Genomic DNA, 21,021 nt, shown 5'->3' with positions numbered 1-21,021 from the left:
CGGATCCCCCCGCGGGTGGAGGGAAGGGCGCCCTCTGCGGGCGGGAGGCCGCGCTGTCGCCACGGCAACGGCGGCGCGGGGGGGACACGGCTAAGCCGGGCGGGGACCCGCGGTGACACGGCTTGACAGAGCCACCGGGCGGGACACGGGCTGCCAGAGCCACCGGAGCACCGGCGGGGGACACGGGCTGCGAGAGCACCGAGGAAACAGCGGGGGACACGGGCTGTGGGACACACCGGGCCACCAGCGGGGGACACACCGTTTGCCAGAGCCACCGGGCCACCAGCGGGTAAAAGGGGTCGCGGGGCAGCGGGAAGGGTCCCCGGTCCCCGGGCAGTGTCACCGCATCCCCGCGGAGCCTCCCCGCAGCCCCGCGTCCCTCACCTGCCCGCTCAGGTGGGCTCCTGCAGCAGCGCGGGGCTCCGAATCCCTCCGCTCCTGTCGGTTCCCAGSTGAAAACTCTGCCTGTGGATTAATACTTTAATTTATTCCTTTATTGCACGGCGCTGGGGGATGGATCCGTGACGGTCATTACCTTCCACTCCACTCCAKTCAGAGCTTTTCAGATTTTACTTTTTGCTGTTCCTACACTTGGCACTCTGCCACCGCTTCAAACTCACTCCTGTAGCTCTCGGGAGAAGCCGTGTGTGGACACCGGTTTATCCGGACGCTGGACAYCGTGGATTACTGACCGTCAGGCGCAGCCGATCTAACCACAGATAGCAGACGGGGCTGGGCCGGGCTGGGATGGCTCCGTCCCGGAATAACAACTTYCATTCCCTCCCTGCTCAGGACCATGGCCGGCATCGAGGAGCGCACCTTCATCGCCATCAAACCCGACGGGGTCCAGCGGGGGCTCGTGGGGGAGATCATCAAACGYTTCGAGAGGAAAGGGTTCAAGCTGGTGGCCATGAAATTAATACATGTAAGCTCTCCTTGATTGCTGTGTCTGCTTCTTCATATCCACCGTAGCCTTCAAATGCAGCAGCATGCTCTAACAACAAATGTGGCCTCTGTAACATTTAAAAYGGAAGTTTTGAGAGGTCTTGCTTGGGTTGTTTTTGGAAAAGTTCCAATTCCCAGCTCTGGCTAAATGCTTTAGACATGCTAAGCACCCTAATTTTAGTAACCTGATGKCCTTAGTCTGAAGAGAATATTCTTTCAGGTGCATCCTATGCCTAATACATATCTTTGAGTGTCTTCCACAAATCCCAGCTCATATAAATTGTCTGTTTTGACAACAGAAACTTTTTAAAGTTTAGTTGTGGTTAAAGCAAATTATTCAAGTTTCACCAACCAAAAGTGCTCCTAGGGAGATGYTGGAAATTCTGAATTTTGAAGTGCGTGCAAGTTTCAGGATTACCCTCTCTCTGTGGTTAATCTCTGCGATTTCACTATGCTCTTAAGTTCTTACAGTAAGCTTTTTTCTCTGTCTGGCTGGTTTTTAACCCAGGCCTCTGAGGACCTTCTGAGGGARCACTACATCGACCTCAAGGACCGGCCGTTCTACGATGGTCTGGTGCAGTACATGCACTCGGGACCYGTCGTAGCCATGGTGAGTTCCTGGCAAGGAAAACCACAGTGCTTGATTGCCTTCCCTGCAATGAGACTGTGGCACCTCTTGGATTCTGGTTTACTTTTAAAAGGATTTAAGAACCTGGATTGAAATATTATAATTAGAAAGATGCACTGTTAAGTCCTTTTATCTTTTCCCATAATCTCTCTCTCCTTTGAGTCAATTTGTTGAGGAAGAGGGCAGGGGCAAAAGGGAATCAAAGCTGGGACCTTGACAAACAGTAAAAAAGCCCCACTAGGAAATGCCATGCAGTAAACATGCTGAAAAAGGACAGTATTTTTACTATATTTCTCTTTTTCTCCTTGGTAATGTATTTGTAAAATARTTGAGGTCCAGCTCTTCCATGAGCAGACAGCTTTGTGAGGCTGCTTGACATACTGAGATGGAAAATAGTTCTCTCCCCACCCCGAGTGAAGAGGGGGATTGTACAGAAGGGGACCATGTCAGCAGATGCTTCAAGAATTTGGCAGAAAAACTGATGATAAAATCTGTCTCACTATTACAAATATTCAGATAGTGATTTGTGCCATGATGGACAGCCCTGTGTTCTTGTGGATGGTGTAATTTATCTGCTGCTAAAATTTAATAATCTCAAAGGATTTTTTTTTTCTTTTAAGGTGTGGGAAGGTCTTAATGTGATTAAGACTGGAAGAGTGATGCTGGGGGAAACCAATCCATTCGATTCCAAGCCCGGCACTATTCGCGGTGACTTCTGTGTTCAAGTTGGAAGGTAAATTTTAAAACTCAGAAGGCACCAAATGCCAAGTGTTATGCCATGATATCTGCAGGAACTCCATCCTTCTCTGTCTTACACATGAAGCTGCCATTCCATGTGCCCATTTCATGTCAGGATGGAAATTGAGCCGTGATTGTCCCCATTGACAGAAATAAGGAGAAAAGCTGGCACTGCCTGTGCTGCATCTTTTCCTGCTTTACTGTTACCAAAAGCTCCTGTCYATGGTGGGAACCACTTCAAAACAAGAAGCTTGCTTTGCTCTAAGTTTAACAATTCTCTTATATTCTCTATCCTTTTCCTAGGAACATCATTCATGGCAGTGATTCCGTGGAAAGCGCAGAGACAGAGATCAATTTGTGGTTCACTCCTGAAGAACTGGTTGATTACAGAAGCTGTGCTCACGAGTGGATCTATGATTAACAGCCAGCCTGGATCCTCTGATATCCCCACAGTCCGTGAGCARCTGCCAGCCTGTAGCTATTCCAAAGAATTCCCTGGTAGAAGCTGTGAGTTGCTCTGTTGTGAATATTGAATAGAKTCAGTGCTTGCTGCTGCTTTGATTTAAAAGCTGTCAAGTTATAGACRGGATTACACTTTTTAAAAGATGCTTTTGGGGTTGAGATGTGAGGTGAAAACACAGAGCAGATAATAGATATTTTTCTGAAGCACTTTATAGTCTTAAAGAGTATTTTGGTAAACAAAAAAAAAAAAAGAGTAAAAAATTCTTTGGTAAATAAATACGAAAATGGCTCAGAGTCAGAGGTTAACTTTACTAAAGCATTAGGGGACAACTGGTGGTGTGTAAATGCATTGCTAATGTGCCCAAATGTTTTAAGGATTTACTTAATATCAAGTTAAGTGCATCCCCATTCCTAAAACAGCTGCAGAAAAMAGCCCATTTCTCTCTCAGAACATGCTGTGCCCATTCAGAGCTCAGCTCTGGCTAAAATGACAACTGGCCTCCAYACTGACACTGCTTTATTCCTTCCACAAGGGATTTATTCAGCATTTTAAGGAAAGATTAATGGGCCAGCCTTTTTGAAATGCCCTTTTATATGAAAAGAAGATTAATGTGAGGATGGATGAGGGAGATTCTACCTTCACTTCAGTGCAGCAGCCCTGTGACATTGCACAGAGCAGTAAGTGGTGTTTGCTGAACAGCTGATAATTTAGCTTTGTTCTCATTCGTGTCCTTTCCTCAATAGCTGGAACTACAGAGCAAACTGTCCTTGGATAAGTTGTTTCAGAAGTGACTTTAGCACTATTGTTTTGTATTTATTTTAAAGACGTAAATAAGCACAGTCATAATACTGCAGAAGGTGTTTCAGTTTTGACAGCAGAAGTTGTGCTGGATGAGGAAGTAGGGATTGATATTATGTATTTATTTCTCTGCAACATTTTATTCACTAAGAGCAAGAGTTTCACAGAATTAGTTGCTGAAACTCCACGATTTTTTTCCCCACACTGTGAGTTCTTGTAGTAAATACTGAACTATGCAATGAATGTTGAATTGAAAGCTTATGATACCTTATGATATTGGGCTCCTAAAAAGAGATGGTACAAAATAAAACATTTGCTGTTTCTTAAGTGAAATAAAAGGAAATTTTAATTATACTGTTTTGTATCTAATTAATGAGTACAAAGAAAGGGAATGGATGAAGCTGTAGGTGAAGGCTGTGAGCTTCTTTTTCTGAAAATATTCAGTGTTATAGGAGATAAATAATGAAGTGAAAGGTAGCTGGAGGGAAGGGAATATGTGACAAACCKGGGTGTGAGATGAGTGGTGTCCAGTTTAATCTTTGCTCGAAAGGTTACTTGAGATTTCTATATTGCACAAAAGAGAAAAAAGTGGGTTATCTGGGGACGTGGGGGTTGCCAGGAAGCTGCTGATTAGTGTTTTTAATGTGATGAGACTGGGAGGAGGTGGCGGTCAGCACTGCTGCACGGCTGAGGTTCCTGAGCAAGTCCAGTGTGGAACCACACTAATTGACCCTGTGAAACCACTAATTGGCCTCTCAGTAAGAGAAAATGCAAGGGCTGCAGAGGTGATTTCATCCGTGACCCACCTGCAGTGATGGTGTGCCATTATAACTTGCTCAGGAAAAGATGTTTTATAAACTAGAAAAGGGTTTACAACAGTTAAAAAGAGGTTAAACATCATAGAAAATAGCAGCACACTCCCTGCTTCACCTTGTGACACGGGGACTGTGAGGCTTTGACACTGGGCAGCTTCATCTTCCCAATAAAATTACCAATTACGTATCTGGGTTACGGATCCCACATCCCAGTAAAATTATCAATAATTTTCTTGATTCCCCCATCAATTTTCTGTAAGGACTGCCCTTTCGAGGAGCTGTAGCCGAGCTGTCCGGTGCAGCTGGGCTGGCAGTACCAACCCTCAGACCGCAGGAATACCTGGAAACAGCCAGCCCAGCACCGATGATTAATGAATTATTCAGTCCTGTTGAACATCTGCCGTCTCTTCAGCGCCTTAAAGGTTTAATCCGCAGTTGCTGCGGGTGTAAATTAAGAACCCCCGAGGCGGCGGAGGCGACAGGTGCGAGCGGGGCTGGCCAAGAGCCGCCCCCGGCAGCCGGGCCCGCCAGCGGCCCTGTCCCATCCGACCCCATCCCGTCCCCTCCGGTCCCTCAGCCCGGCCCGGTCCCGCTCCGTCCCGGCGCTGGCGGTGCCGCCCCCGAAGCGCCGCCGGCCCGGCGGCTCCTCCCTCACGCGGGGCGGGGGATCCTCGGCGCGCCCGCCTCCTCCTCCGCCTCTTCCTGCGGCGGCAGCGGCGCGGGCGGCGGCAGCGGCGGCAGCTCCGGACAGGTGAGGCCGGGCCGGGTGCGGGGGGCGCTCCGGGGGCGCGGGCGGAGGGGCTCGGGGGGTTCGGTGGGGCCGGTCCGGGCGGGTTGGGAAGGAACGCGCTGAGTGTGGCGGTGCCGCGTGGCGGGGCGGGGCCGCCATGGCCGCCGCCGACCTTGAGGCCGCGCGTCCCCTCACGGCGCGGTGCCATTGCCGCCCGCAGCGCCATGGCGGGGAACAGCGAGCGCACCTTCATCGCCATCAAACCCGACGGCGTGCAGCGCGGGCTGGTCGGGGAGATCATCAAGCGCTTCGAGCAGAAGGGATTCCGCCTCGTGGCCATGAAGTTCGTACACGTGAGTGCCGCGCCGCGCCCCGAGCGCTTCCCGTTTCCTCCCTGCCCGAGAGGGGCTCACCCCACCCGCACACACCGAGAAAAACCTCCCCTCGCCGCTTCCCCTGCGGCACAACGGGCTCTGCTGGCGGATGTGCTGCGGCACGGCTCGGGCCCGCCTTCCTGCCCGGCACGCCGCTTCCATTCTTAACAAAAAACCAGCGAATTTCCCTCCATGGTTTAACGCTGCCCGATGGAGAGCTGGGGTGACCTCGGCTGAGARTTTGTGTTGGGTTACATCACCCAGGGATCCCGGACTCCGCTTATCGCTGGGAGTCACTGCCATGCAAAGAAATCGTATTGACAATTGTCGGCGTGGCCACAAAGAACTCCTTTAATGTTACAGCAGCGGCTCCCATTGATACCCACAATAGCACSGCAGCGCTGTCGGTAACATTAATGATTGGTGAATCTGGTCACTAATGCCAGAGTCTCACACCTCTAACACGTTTTATTCAATGATATTCAAAAATGGTATTTAATGCTGTCCGTAACATTAATGATTAGTGAATCTGGTCACTAATGCCATAGTCTCACACCTCTAACATCTTTTGTTCAATGATATTCAAAAAATGATATTTAATGCTGTCCGTAACATTAATGATTAGTGAATCTGGTCACTAATGCCATAATGCCACACCTGTAACACCTTTTGTTCAATGATATTCAAAAAATGATATTTAATGCTGTCCGTAACATTAATGATTAGTGAATCTGGTCACTAATGCCATAATGCCACACATGTAACATCTTTTGTTCAATGATATTCAAAAAATTATATTTAAAGTTGCATCTGCCCTTTTAAAGGCCTCCGAAGACCTTCTCAAACAGCATTACATTGACCTGAAGGACCGCCCCTTCTTCCCTGGTTTGGTTAAATACATGAACTCTGGACCTATTGTGGCCATGGTAAGTGGCTTGATTTTAGTTCAGGTTGACTTTCTTGAATATATTTGTGTTGGTCTATTAATTATTTAGAATATTCAGGGATATTGTTGCAGAAACATTTTTTTAAACTATCCACTTCTTATAGTGGCAAAAGAAAAAAATTAAATTAAGACAATGAAATTTCCATATCTTAAAAATAAGGGAAGTGCACATATAAAATGGGTATTATAATGCTTAARTGTATAAAACAAAATTCCTGAAAGTAAATCTTTTGCACCAAAAAAACTCTTGAGCAATAAAAAGGGTCAGTCTGTCTGACATAGAAAGCCAGATTCGGTGTCATTCTTTCTTACATTCTTCCAAAACAAAGTACTTGCTCTAATAGCATGTTCTGGTGTGAAAATGGATGAAAACACTGAGCAGGCTGTCCCTATCCCACCCCCACACAAAGGGTTGGAGTTGGGCACATTAACTCTTGAGACTGGATAAAGTATCTCCTTCAGTGCAGTAACAATGTTGATAGTCTTTTTTACAATCACTGCCAGTTAATTTTTCCCCTCCTCACCTTACAGGCCTAAAAAAGAATCAAGGTTAATTTCTAGTGGTAGAGCTCCTGTTTCTTTGCAGAGTATGGTATTGCAAAGAAGAATTGTCAGTAATTTTTATAAGAATGGATTAACAGCATTTGTTTTGTGTTTTCTACCTTAAGGTATGGGAAGGACTCAACGTGGTTAAAACAGGGAGAGTAATGCTGGGGGAAACCAACCCTGCAGACTCCAAGCCTGGCACCATCCGTGGGGACTTCTGCATTCAAGTGGGAAGGTTTGTGCTCAGTTTATTAATCAATAGTAAAAAACTCAGCAGCTCCTACCCACTGTTTAACTGCCAACACAAAATCTGTTGGTAGTCTTTTATTCTGGAAAGGCAGAATTGGTACTTGATACCTCAGACTGATGGAATTTCATTTGCAGGTCCCAGCCCATAGCTGCTGCTTGGGAAAATGGCACAAAGCTGACTTTGTTTGCAATGCAGCTCCTCCCCAGAGCAGCACGTAAGCTCAGGCAGGGGCTGGTGTAGAACAGTAGCTCCATAGTGACCCTGCTAAGGCATAATTAGCTCTAGAGGGGGGTGTTGGAACCCTGTATCTGAAATTAGAGTCATCTCCCAGCTCTAAATGCTTCTTCCATGTTTTTGTAAATTGAGAACAAGGCTGCTGAAAGTGTTTTCATAGGGAACAATGTTTGTCTCCTCCCACAGGAACATCATCCATGGCAGTGACTCTGTGCAGAGTGCCCAAAAGGAGATCAACCTGTGGTTCAAACCCACAGAGCTCATCGACTTCAAGCCCTGTGCACACGACTGGATCTATGAGTGATGGGTTCCCACCRGGATCTGTGCCTTCCAACACCTCATCTCATTCCAGCTGCTGCCCTGGGAGCAGCCACGGTTACCTTAGTGCTCAAAGTGACTGTCMAATAAATGGGTGTGAACGAATTGCTTGTGGTGCTTTCACTTACACCAGACCTGTGTTCAAATACACTTAAAGTCATTTTAGTCCTTCAGGAGCCAGGGACACRAGGCCCTGGCACAACTGCTGGACTCAAGCAGTGGCAAATTTGCARAGGGAGAGTCAAAGGGAGGCTGGAGCTGCTTCCAACAGCTAGAAGAAAAATGGGATACCACAAAATTTCCCTCCTTACATAAACATAAAAACTAATACCAAATGAAGTAAGATCAAGTGCCAAGCTTGCTCTTAGAAATGCTTATCTAATTCACCTTCACTTATAAAATCCCTTACTTGTGCTCTGGGCCCCACCTGGTGCATTGGTCTGACACCAAACATACCCAGTTATTTCAAATACTCATGATTTTACAGATTGTGGATATTTCTAATAKGCATTGTCTTGAGAGAAACAAGCTGAAGTGCATTTAGGGCAATCAGTATCTTTTAAACAAAACAAATCACTATCCCAAAAAAGACTTTTTATCATTTTTATTTTGTGTAAAAAAGGCAAATTTAGTGAATTATTTAATCTTGTACACAAAGTTATAATTTTAATGCTTTTCACATCCATGCTGAAAATCTGCAGTCTCGTAAAAATGAAAGTAACATGAACTTCTCCAAAAGCATTTTTTCACTGAGTTATGTACATTGCATGAGAAAGCTTTAAATACTCTCTCACCGACCACACAAATTACCAAGAAAATAAAAGATTAAATTTGTACAGATATTGATCTATATATCAAATACATACAGAAATGATGTAAAAACCCCATTTGTTTAATCCTGATTCCCACCCCAACATTTTCCCAGGGGCCAAAGCTGATGCCTTTTTTTTTTGTATAAATGGCTGTGGCTTTTCATTTTAAATATGAAAAAAATCAAAAAGAAGAAAAATTCAGCTGAAATCACAGTTTTTTAAAATCCCTTCCCAATAAAGGATTGTTACCAAATATATTAGCACCATCGTACAAAGATTGAGGGAGGGTATTCACATCACAGAAAACAACAATAAAAAAACCAAACAAACACTGAAACCCGTGTTAGTATCCGTAGAACAAGGAATCARTAACTGCCGTAGCTTTCCTCAGATGCAGCAAGGAACAGGTTAAGAGTTGTGCTGAGAATAATGTAACAATCAAAGATCAGCAGAGAGATTTGGAGCAAGGAAAGAGGGGCAGCASCCAAGTCAGGGACAGGGCTTGGGCTGCCTCATGGTCAGAAAAACCTGCTGTGCCAAATGCCAAAACGAGTCCGACCCCATTGAAGGTTTCAGGTGTCCAACATTCGCTGCTCTCTCAGCCAGGTACCACGGCTGGAAGCCAAGAGAAGCATCCCAGAGCCCCGGGGATGCTTTGCACCACCAGGAGCTGCCACAGAGCCACCACGGCTCTCCCCACAGGTCTCACCCCTGCGAGCACCCGGCTCTGCTTTCCTTGGGCTTCTCTCAGCAGCGCCTTCCAGCAGCTCCTCCCATGGCCTGCTCAGCACAGATGTCACCGCACTTGACAATTCCACAATCCAGGCATCAGAAACACAAAACACATTTCACCAACTGCTGAAGTCACACRGGTACCCCAGAACGTACATCACCTCACAGACTTTAGTGTTTGATGAATAACAGAGTATCATAAAGACTGACAGACTTTAGAACAGATTCTTACATTTCTCCAACACAGGAAGTGTGTTCAGGACTAATTTTCCCTCTCGACATTTGAAGACCAACTTGGAAATCAGGAGCCCAAGTTTAGTGACCTGGCAATGCACCTCACTCATTACTAGCCTGACCTTCCACATTCTGAAACACAAATTAATGAGACAGTTTTCTACTCGAGTCAGAAGCTGTTGATGAGAGAAGAAAGCAAAGATTGTGAGAGAACCTTATTCCAGCTGGCTGGGACAACCTGCAAGTTGTTGCATTAAAAAAAAAATAAATAAATCAACAATGCTGTACTTACCAAACCAAACCAATGCTTGCAGAGCTGGTTTTTACAGCAGATTAAATTGAGAACACAAGAAAAAATAACATAATCAAGGCTCAAAGTGTCACTACAATGGTCTCTAATCCTACTTCTCCAATCTAGGCTGTTTAAAATAAACATCATGAGTGGGTCAATCTGAGATAAGGTATTTGATGTCTACCAGGTCCAACAAAGTCCTTTTTATGGCTGTTTTAGAGAGCTAAAATGTCTTTACCACCTGAAGTTACAGACTGTTGTAATCTGATGAATAGATTCTGTCAATAGAAGAAGCTGTTATTAAAAAGGGGTAATTTTTTAAGAAATTTTACCAGTAAGGGAGAATTCCAGACATTCCTACACTATACAGGACACGTTTTACTTCCAGTAGTAAATACAAAACTTTACGTAATTAACCCCTCTTGCATAGAATGAGGTAAACCTGTGCATATCACCAACACTRTGTACCCAAAGTTAGAGCAATATTTTAGAAAATAATCAAATTGCTGGTTTTCAACTTTCTATGCAGTTTTGTTTTTTTTTTAAGCTCAAACAACAATATACAAAAATGGTCTCCTGGGGCTCTGTGRGTTGACATCCTTAAAGTATTTCTTAGGCTGTAGGAATACAGATGTTAATAATTTTGATGGATTTTTTTTGAAGCCCTAATTTATGGTCAAGAGTCAGATGATCATTGTACTGCTCTGAAGGGGACCTGTGAAGACCCAGAAGCACTTACAGAACTTATGAGATAATTCCTGAGAGTTTAGTTAATGAACCTTACTGGTAAAAGCTAAAGCTCTTGATGCACATTTTTCCAGTCACAGCTCTGCAGGGCTGATCAACCACCTCAATTCATCAACTGCATTTACAAAAATGTACAAAGGTTAAAAATATGGAAGGATAAAATCCAAATCATTAACAGGTCCTGCAAAACCACTTTGCGTTTAACTGGTCATCATTTTCACCCTTTTATGTGACTTRTGGKATACTTKACATGAGACAAGAATTCCAGGCAAYATACAAATCCAGTTTCTGAATGACATACCAAAAACATGTGATTTTAATGCTGTTCTCAAGTCTCAACTACCATGTTTCTCTATTGCAGCAAGACATGAATATTGCAGGACTCAGCTCATTTTTAATCCACAGCAYAGGGCTCCTTTCATCTCACCTGAAACCATGTGGCACATCAGTCTRAATGGTCACAGATAAATATTGAAGATGGTAAACATTTAGGGCTTTCTGAATGGAAAAAAAAATCAGAAGAATACTCACAAGTTCCTTCCCACTACCAAGGGAGTCCTTAGTGACTGTCCAKCTAAGCTGCTTCTTCAGTCAAAATTCAGAGCTAAAACTATCTTCCAATGAGGGAATTGTCTGAAGTTCCAGTTTGGCATAGGGCTCTGTAAACATGTGCTGAAGCATTCCAAGACTACAGACATTCATGTACAGACAAGAGCTTCGTAGATCCCATCCAATGCCCACTGCAGTCGACGGAGACAAGGCTACTGATATTAATGGGCACTGAATCAGACCCTAAGGAACATTAAAAAAACCCAAAACCTTATATAAAAAAAGGTATTTTAAACTAAATAAAAACACCTTGAAAAGTTCAAATCTTCCTCAGGTGATGGCTCCGCTGCACTTGGGGCTACTCACTGAGTAGAGCTTTACAGGACTATTTTCCACATACAATTTGTGCCTCTCCATCAGGGCTTAAAAGCCTTATTTTCACAATTAAAAAAACAGAGGCGTGACCAGTGCAGTTCACAAGAGTCTAAAAGTCTCCCAACTTGTACCAAAAAGGTTCATTTGTTATGACAATTCATTTGTATTTGCAACTATATCTTCCTCCAACTGCTTCCCACAACCATGCTAATTAAACTTTAATCTTACCAAAAAATTAGAATTTCAGTTCTTGTTAACAATGCACAATAAATCTGAACTTGAAAATATTACAAAATTCTTTCAAAAGCTTCAAATACAACACAAAAGTGTCCATTTTTTTTTTGTTTTTAATAAATTGAAAAATCTTTTTCACTAAAATAGTTTCCCCGCCCTTCCAAAAAATTCTGAACTGAGTCTAATTCATCTACAGTTAGCAAAGTGCCCCAGGCACAGTCACCCGAACTGCACCATCCAAGTGGGAACAGAATCAGTCAGTCTTGGAGAAAGGTTCTTTTCCTATCACCAATCTGTGCCCCTCGCTGTGGAGCTGCCTCAGGGTTCCTGTTTGATGTAGTAGCTGGCAGAGCCATTGCTCTCCTGGTCAGATGCTCCCTGCAGGAAGCTGTACTCCTCCCCRTCCAGCAACTCCTCCTTCAGCTGCAACGAAGTCACTGCAAATCAAAAATTCACATTAAGCATCTGCCAAATTTAAGGTGTGACTTTTCATTAAATTCCCTATTTTCTTATATTTGCATTTTAGTGATGCTTTAACACTCAGAATCCCAGAGCCAGCAACTGCTTTGTGAGTGCAGATGGAACTTAAAGTAATGCTCTAATATGAACAGATTTCAAATAATCTCGTCAAGATTTTCTCAAGAATTGAGTATTTTTAACCAGTTTAACTTTAAAACCACTTGGTTTCCTATTTAGCCTTTATGCAAGTGAAAATGAGATTGGAAATGGCCAACAGTTCATCTACAATTCGCATGACTTAGCCCAGTTACTGCAAACAGTCAATGTGAGACAACAAAATGTATTCACAAAGATTTCTCAAATCTGTCATTAAAAGTTTAAGATCCCAGAAGGTAAATTCTACTCAAGCAAATTATTTTTTGTAATTTTAATCTTCTTTTCTTTTAGCAAAATTAAAGAAAAATAAGATCTAAGACATAAAAAATAATGTTATGAATAGCAATAATGCCACAATTAGTTTTCCAGTTTCATTAATGAACAGAGATGGTTATCAAAATATGAGCACAATGAAAAGAACACTGAAAACAAAACATGTAAACGTTCATTAAAGGTGCAGTACCCACGTTAAAGGGTTGATTATACAAAAATAAATGATTCTCTATGACCAAATGAATGAGTATCAAAGTTTATAACTATTGAATATAAAGTTCATATACGTTGTCAATGTCTTGAAATGCAGAAATATGCAGTAAAAGAAAAAACCGACCCCATAACCTACTGCTACTGACAGCCCTGCAGTAACTCACAAGCTGTTTGATTATTCTTTTATAAATATTCTATGTCATCTTCTATGTYGAAACAAGTTCTTGTGCTACATAAAACTAAAATTTGAAAATCACGATAGGAAGAGATGTCAAAAGTTGCAGCATAATGCAAGCTCTCCTCATCTTTCTTTAATAGATGCCTCCTCCCACCTACACAGCCCACAATCCCTTCCTTATTATTTTTTTCCCAAACACTTTTCCTTGCATCATGTCCAGCTCTGAGATTCCTGATCTTTGGGGGACAATAAAGTGCTTTCTAAATGATAAGACACAAAATTTGCTATTTGGCTTTGCTGCAATACCTTAAGCAAAATCTACACATAGGTCAGGGATCCAAAACAACCCACACCAGGCAAGTTGTTTTCCTTCTTTCCCTCACCAGGAAGTTCCTGCAGAAGTAACAGCAGCTGYCAGGATTTGGATTGGCTCTGGCTCATTTGAACCAAAGTCCTGASATGTGGATATTTAACGATACCTTACTTCATCTGTCCCTATTATGCAGCTTTTAACTCCAATCCTTCAGAACAAAGGCTTCATTAGAGCTACAYACCAAGTTACTCAAAAGAAGAATAAAGAAAGATGATGGAAGTCATCCAGCTGAAGGAAAAGGGATGCAGTTGGGCCAGGTATTCCCTTTTTACATGGTCTCTGATCTGCCTGATGCTGTGACACTCAAAACTCCCAACATGAATGGAGCAATGGGCTACAGGGCTGGGTGAGTCTCTGGGAACAGTCTCCTGCTCTGCCAGGCTGACTGTGGGTTCTTTTTAAAAGCAGTCCAACAGTTGAATTTCAGTGCTGAGAAGATAATTTCAGATGACTGAAAGATGCAAAGTACTCATGCACACTAAAGCAGCACCAGGAATTTGCTAGAGAGCAAAACCACTTCATACAAACAAGGTGAATAATTGCTCAACACTTCTCCTGTGCTCATGACAATTCAAAAGGGGAAAGAATTGGGTTTGAACCTTACTGAGATCTCCCATGGGTAAGAAAATTGAGGACTGATGCTGTTTTGTTACTGATCTTACACTGACTCYGTTCAAAGCCATGCAAACATCCCCTGCTCTGTGCCTGCATCTGTCCTACAGCTACGGACCCATCAGGCCATGAATGATGCTGAGGAATATGCAAGTAATTAATGAGTTCTGGCCAATCTCAAACATGTTCTAAACTGATTAGAGAGYATCAGGGTGATGCCTCTTCCCTAGAGACTGCAAAGGTGTAATCTTGCTGGTTTCAATTTAAACAGAAACACCTCTGGACAATTACAAGGCTACACCATAAATAAAACTAATTCTGTCCAGCCTTAGTGTTGAAAAGTTCCCCTCAGTTGATCATAGAAWGCACTGAGTATCAGAAAGTAAAGAACACAGGTGTTTCACAGGAACTGGGATTGAATGGCACAGAAATTCAGACTGTGGATGTCTTTGCACCATAGAAATGCAGGGCAGGTGTAGATTTGCAATAAGAGAAGAACAACTGTGCACAAACAAATGCTCCAGAACACTCTCCCCTAAGCAAGACTTCTCTTTGGGATCAAAGGCTCTGTCAAACACAGCATACACACATCAATGACAAACTGAGGTGACGCTAAAGGGCTCCTTGAGAAGCACTGAGTGGTGTGCAGAAGAGAGGAAAGGTTTTCCTCAGGGTCTAAAGGTGGGTTCCCSTGTCCCAGTCTGTTAATGGATAACACATGGACACTCTGGATGTATTCCAGAGTCAGCAGAGAGTGCTGACAGGGCACCCTGTGCAGAATAAGGCAAGCTTAAGGCAGTGATCAAGCAAATCTGAAGCTAAATCTATCAACCTGGCAACTGTCCTGCAGGCAGAGCATCATCCAGCCTGTCTGACAGCTCCTATTGCCACAACCTATTTGTTTGCAATAATTTGCTGCATTATGTTGCCAGAGATGTTAGGAAAAGGGACGAGAAAAAAAAAGCTACCAGATCCTTGCAGTGAACTTGCATAACTGAAGATTGATTACCTTATATSAACTATGCTTATATAAGCTCAAAATTTTAATCTACTTCTTCAATATTACTGATGAATTTTTAAGAGTTTTTCTCTGCTCACTCATACAGATGCACAATTGCACTATTTCAAATATATTTTCTTAGTAAACCACAATTTCAAGTGACACATTTCAAAGATGTTTTCCCAGATGATTACCTTTTTCTGATACAAAGACAAAAATGTTTATTACTGTGTATAGTTACTTTCTCTGCAAAGGATAATCCACACTAATGACCTATTTACATCCAACACTCCCAAATCCACATTACCATTCAGCTTTACAGARTGCATTTTTCTATTTTAGCACTCTGCAGAGCCCCCTCTGGGATTCTCAGTAACCCACACCAAAACCTCCTTCCTCTGAAGTTCTGAACCAGCTGCAACCCTCTGCTATGATTAATTCAGTGACGTGGTGCATCAGTGAGAATGAAAAGCTCTCTAACAGAAAAAAATAAAACCAACTAAAATTCAAAGGAAAAAAAAAGGCAAAAAAGAAAGATTGGATGAGTCAGCAGATGACACAGTGGAGCACAGCTCCCCACTCTGCAGTGACACACTGCTGAGAGCAGTTACCTGTTTGGAGGCTGGGACTGAACTCCTGGCTATTCCTGGGAGGCTGGAAGGCCTCGGGGGCTGTCTGTGCTGGAAGGGCTCGGTATGGAGGAGGAGCCAACTCGCCATCCCCAGAGAAGCTCCTCCGCACCTCCCCTGCCAGGGGTGGGCTGGACAAACTGACAGGTTTCTTCCCCACTGGTATCTTCCTCTCTAAACATCAAGTCAAACTAAAATAAACGCTCGGGTTAAAGTGCATCAGGCAACTCTGTCTSCTCRCTGAGAAATGGCTCTGATTGATATYCACCCTTCTGGAAAACCAGAGCACCATTCAGTTATTAYTGGAAATATTGTTCTCAACAGCCATACTGCAGTCCCTGAATTCTAGAGGCTGCTGCTGGGACTTCAAGGGCATTGCTTAATWCCATGACCCACTTATTTCATGCTCTATCAATGAAATATAAATGCTGTGAATTGCTCCTGCTGCAGCTACACTGCACARACACACACATTGCTCTGCCTGGGCWCYAAGACATCTTGGCTCAGTTTGAGGCTGYAGCTGTTTCTCTTGTGTGTCTAAGACAGAGGGATGCTTTTGGGGAAGTAACTCTCTCCAGATAAAGTTTATCACCACTAAAAATACATCCTTTTAATTCCCTTAGAATGGTATTTCCCATTTTAACAGTGCCTGACAAAYACCAATAACCATTTTTGTGTGTAGAAAAAAAACTTCTAAAATGACTTAATTATTAAACACTACATTAATAAAAAAATGTTATTAAAACACTTCCCATGCAAATTATCATCATGTTCCTCCTTTATCACTAAGATGCTCCCATTCTGTGCCCAAGGTGAGTTCTCTGTGGTATTGAGGGTACAAGATCTGTAACATAAATCAGTGCTCTCAGTTATATCAGAACTGTGGCAGCTGATGCTTCAGTCCTATCAGCACTGTCAGACAAACAAATGCCCAGTCCTGAAAAGGTAACTGATTATGCACATGCTACAGACACCACCCTGCTTAAATAGTCCTCTTAGAAGACAAGTTCAGGATGAGCCTTTTAGAGAGAATAGTGAGGCAGAATGGTGTCTACAGAATCCAAGCCTTGAAAATATGGAGGCCAGATTACCATTTCAGTAATCTTATTCTGATATTCACACCCAAGAGGAAGCAGACAATACCAGCAGATATTACATCCATTATTAATCAATTCTCCAGGGATGCTGGGGAGTTACCCTTCAAGAATTCACCTGCACAGCCTTCTGTGCACAAAACCCTACTCACTGAAACAAACACTGCTGGAAAGGGAATTGGGGAAGATTCTCAAATATCCCCAAAAGCATTCCCAAATTGTTTACAATGCATTCAGTTCTGCTTCCCACTGAACATGTGCACTCCCAGTGCTCCCAGGAAGGAGGGGACAGTGCAGCAAAAATCTGCATCATTCCACTCAGCACAGTGACTCAACGACATCCTGGGCTGTGTTGGGAGCACATGAGAAAAATGTGTGGAAATAACCCTGTCCTGATAAAAATAGTCTAATTTAAGACATGCACACAGTTTCTTGTTAATCATCTGTGGTGACTTTAGCACCATAAAAACATCACGGCTGCACTGTATGGTATTGTGACTAAATTCCTTTATAAAATAACTTTCTATCTTATTTACAAGTGCTGAACAAGAAAATGCTTCAGGAGACATTTTTAGTGTTATTTCCTGTGACTCTGCACTTCCGTTGCCATAACCTACTTAGAAAAAACCCATGTAGGAGGCAGCCAACTCTAACTGTTCATGACCTTGTTCTCTCATCCTCTGATGATTAAGAGGATTTCTCAGTATTGAGCAAACAGTCCAGAACACAATCAGAAGTTTTCCTTGCTTCCACAGCCAACATTTACCTCAGGTCAGTGAGAAATGAAGAATTAATTTCCCTAGACTAAATCTCCTTCCTATGGCATTAGGTAAGAGGAAYTGACTTTACAGGTTTGTGTCACTGTAAGAGGGATAGCAAGAAAACAGCAGAGSTATTAGGAAAGGGRTAAGGTAAGGAGCAGGAGGGTCTARYRCAGCTTGCTAAACAAAATCTGCTCAGACAGTGCAGAATTATCCCAAAACAGGTCCTACACAAACCATACAACCATATTTCTCTACCTTAAGGCAACTTCACTCACAGCTTACCCTGGATATTCTCAAATCAGTTTTTAAGTATCTGAATTCTAGTTAAAAAACACTGCTGAAAGATTCTGAAAAGGATCTGGATTTTACTGTTTATTTCCTCCAACAGCAAAAAAGAAAACCACTGCAAAGTTTGAGGCACTTTAAGAAGTTCCAAGAACTTCCCAGATACCTGGTTTACCTGTGGCACTCACCAGCCAACTCCTTGTCATGTCCAAAGATCAACAGCACAATAAAGGTTTTACACTCAGTGACTGGGGAAGAAGGTTCCAATTGGCCTTAATAGCTCCAGTCACAAATTTACCAGGAGGGCAAAGCTTTATTWCCTCACATTAGTTCTATACAACAACAAAACACTCCACAAACAAGTCTAARTTAATCAAGCTAATTTGGTATTTTGACAATTAGATTCCAAGGGAATCAATTACTGTGGAAAAAACCTGAACACTTCAGATTCTTAAAAATGTCATTACTGTATTTTACTGTGGCAAGAACAGCCACATACAGCAATGCTGTTTATTGCTTCTGAAAGTAGTTMTATAAAATCTTAATTTATATAAATGCTTAAACCAAAATATCTGGCAAGTAAGTCGCTTTTTTTGTTTCAAAAAGGAACCGGTTAGATGATAATTTAAATCTCCTACACCTCATTCTTTCTGATCCCAGTAACTTGGTTCTTATTCCTTCACCCGTGTTACAAAGAGCAAAGGGAAAACTGTGTTGATACCTGAGCATTTTGTACAAGGCAGTACAACTACACAGCCAATATATTACTGAACTGAAATGATGTTATTATACAAAAATATTTTAACCATTGCCCATCTACAATTACTAGCAACATCTACCCTATCACAAGTTATAAAAAAAGTTAATCTCAATGAGAAAGTTCCTTTTATGGCATACTGCACCTTTAAGCATAACATCYGTTTAGACACAAACATTTCCAAATAGAACAGGGACTTAGGCAGAGACCACAAACTTTAAAACAACAGGAAAAAGTGCAAACACTACTTTGTCACCCACTTTTCTTATGTCCTTTGTACTGTTGCGATTTAGCTTTTTTCTTCTGTTTGGATGAACTTGACTGGCTATCTCTTGATGCTGCAAAAAATGAAGATTTCAAAATTTATGCTTAGTATTTAAAAAAACCAAACTTCAGAATGTGTCTAAGCTGCTACACTGTTACAGAACTTTTCCTTAGTGACTGAACAAAGGCAGAAAATTGTTGTGGAAAACAAGTTGTATAAACTACTTAATACAAATTCTCTTATTAGCCTCTCATTAAACAACAGGTCTTGAAATGCAGTTATGAATTATTATCACTTCTTCTGACAGGACAAGTTGTGATGTAATAAATAAGACACAGCTTCTGCAYAGGCTGAGTTCCACCAAATTCAGAAGGTAAAACAGATACATTAGCACTCTTAAAGCAATATAAATTCTCAGTGACATCCTCTAGAACTGAGAAGCAAGAGGCTTTTTCTGTGCATCAAATCAGCATCTTTTGGCATTGAAAAATAGTAATGATGCTCAGAAGTACTTTAGAAGTCAAAGTGGGGCAGATTAGAACTGTGAATTAGAACATTCAGGCATTAGCAAGAATTTGTTCTATATTTGTTATGCCTGGGGACATAACTGGAAAATCTTGGGAGACTGAGCCCCCACAAAATGCATTCCCATTACTGACAAGGCAGGACTCACACTGCGGTGCTGGAGGCTGGAGCTGGTACCCAGTGAGCTGGCACCATCCCACAGGATACAGGTCTGGGGATTCACAATCCACCCACTGGTCATACTCGTCCTCCCAGCCATCGAAGTGGATCCTCAGCAGGCGGTGGATGATGCGCGTCACCGTGGCCACGCACACCAGGCGGGGCTCCATCAGATCCACGGCCTCCAGCTTCATGCCAACGTGAAACCCATGGTTTGGAACTTCCTGGGGGAGCACACAACATCAGTGTTTAAAACATCAGTGAACAGAGCTGCTCATTAAGATAGTTAAAGCAGTGTTGAAACAGGGATTTCATTTGACTTAATACAGAAAAAATCCCAAGTATTGATGAAGTGTCATGTACTTCTGCATCTATTTAACATTTCACAGATACTAAACCCTCATTTATTTAAATAGTTCTTATCTCTAAAAGCCTCCGTTTCTCAAAATTGTACTTAATGAAATGGGTCCATCCCATGCACTATGCAGAAATGTAAAGGGAATAATAATTCTACTACAAATCTGTATAATTTTTATTACCTTATTGAAGAGCTTTACTGGTGCTGCTATTGAGTCAGTTTCCCTGAGGTAGTCAAACCATTTAAAAGGGAGTTTTGCATAACCTGTGAATATTAAACAACATTTTCATACATCAACTGCAAACTTCATGTGTAAGAACAACAGCAAAAATAGCATATTGGGAGTGTGTTACAGCTAAAAAGACAACAAAGAAGTCAAACATTAACATCAGAAATTTCCTCTCTGAGCTTTGCTCTAAGGGACAAAATCATCTGGACATTGCCCATTTGCAAACAAGCAGAATGAAGCACTGGGTAACACAGAAGTATCATCTAATGTTAAGACTAACCATTTAAACTGGAAGGTTCTTGTCCACACATCTACAAATGCCCTACAAAATGACCCAGAACAGATCATGGAATTAAGCATGGATGTGTCTTCCCTGTGGGGAAAAAGCTCCACTATTGAAACACTTGAATTGTCAGGAACAGAATGATAAGAATAAATATGGATATTTAAAAAGTTTAGTAAGTGTAAAAAAAGCAATAAAATGAAAAATTAGAGGATTTTTTTAAAAGCTATTATAAAGCGAAGAAATTAATATCTCAAAAATATATGTAGCTGCTACTGCATAGGCACAAAATGCAGGAATATTTTTTTGCTTTGGGCAACTTCTACAACTGCTTAAACTAATAATTCTCTAATGATAGCTGCAGCAAGAACAGCTTGGAAGATTTCTCTGCAGCAGCGTGCAGTGATGGACATCCTGAAAACCTGCAGTGCAGTGGGCATGGCAAGGAAGGCTGTATCTCACCTCTGTGGGGGCAGAGGGCTGCAGCTCAGGGCWGCCACACTCTGCACTCACAGCCCCAATTCCATTCCTCAAAGTGCCTAAGCATCTTCATCTTCTCCTGATTTCAGCACGGGATGAAGATGATTGGGAGGAATGAGCCCAATGATTTCAGAGCAACTGAAGTTATCCCCAAAGCTAAGTGTAACTT

General features: G+C 42.5%; 3 protein-coding genes across 13 annotated transcripts in view; 2 read left to right on the top strand and 1 right to left on the bottom strand.

The window, feature by feature from the left end:
• Positions 1-6: 6 nt before the first annotated feature.
• On the top strand, positions 7-3,907 carry LOC130581341 (nucleoside diphosphate kinase A). The gene is made up of 5 exons (XM_057379392.1): positions 7-289; positions 793-925; positions 1,454-1,555; positions 2,194-2,306; positions 2,615-3,907. Exons 2-5 carry the CDS (start codon positions 797-799, stop codon positions 2,730-2,732), a joined length of 462 nt encoding a protein of 153 aa, XP_057235375.1. The 5' UTR covers positions 7-289; positions 793-796; the 3' UTR covers positions 2,733-3,907.
• Positions 3,391-7,890, top strand: LOC130581331 (nucleoside diphosphate kinase). Its single transcript, XM_057379370.1, has 6 exons — positions 3,391-3,451; positions 4,844-5,138; positions 5,338-5,470; positions 6,316-6,417; positions 7,106-7,218; positions 7,654-7,890. Exons 1-6 carry the CDS (start codon positions 3,391-3,393, stop codon positions 7,769-7,771), a joined length of 822 nt encoding a protein of 273 aa, XP_057235353.1. The 3' UTR covers positions 7,772-7,890.
• A 484-nt stretch (positions 7,891-8,374) lies between these two features.
• MBTD1 (mbt domain containing 1) overlaps positions 8,375-21,021 on the bottom strand; it is a 35,046-nt gene continuing 22,399 nt past the window's right edge. For all 11 annotated transcript variants that reach the window (XM_057379380.1, XM_057379384.1, XM_057379381.1 and 8 more), the window contains 4 exons: positions 20,042-20,124; positions 19,492-19,726; positions 18,814-18,891; positions 8,375-12,197 (listed from right to left, as the gene is read on the bottom strand). In XM_057379380.1, the coding sequence (XP_057235363.1) occupies positions 12,079-12,197; positions 18,814-18,891; positions 19,492-19,726; positions 20,042-20,124 (515 nt within the window). In that variant the 3' untranslated portion in view covers positions 8,375-12,078. The remainder of the gene's footprint in view (positions 12,198-18,813; positions 18,892-19,491; positions 19,727-20,041; positions 20,125-21,021) is intronic.

The sequence above is a fragment of the Malurus melanocephalus genome, unplaced genomic scaffold (genome assembly GCF_030028575.1).
Source record: "Malurus melanocephalus ecotype Western Australia unplaced genomic scaffold, MMel_1.1 scaffold_403, whole genome shotgun sequence".
In the NCBI taxonomy this organism is placed as follows: domain Eukaryota; kingdom Metazoa; phylum Chordata; class Aves; order Passeriformes; family Maluridae; genus Malurus; species Malurus melanocephalus.
This window is presented reverse-complemented; position numbering and strand designations above follow the sequence as displayed.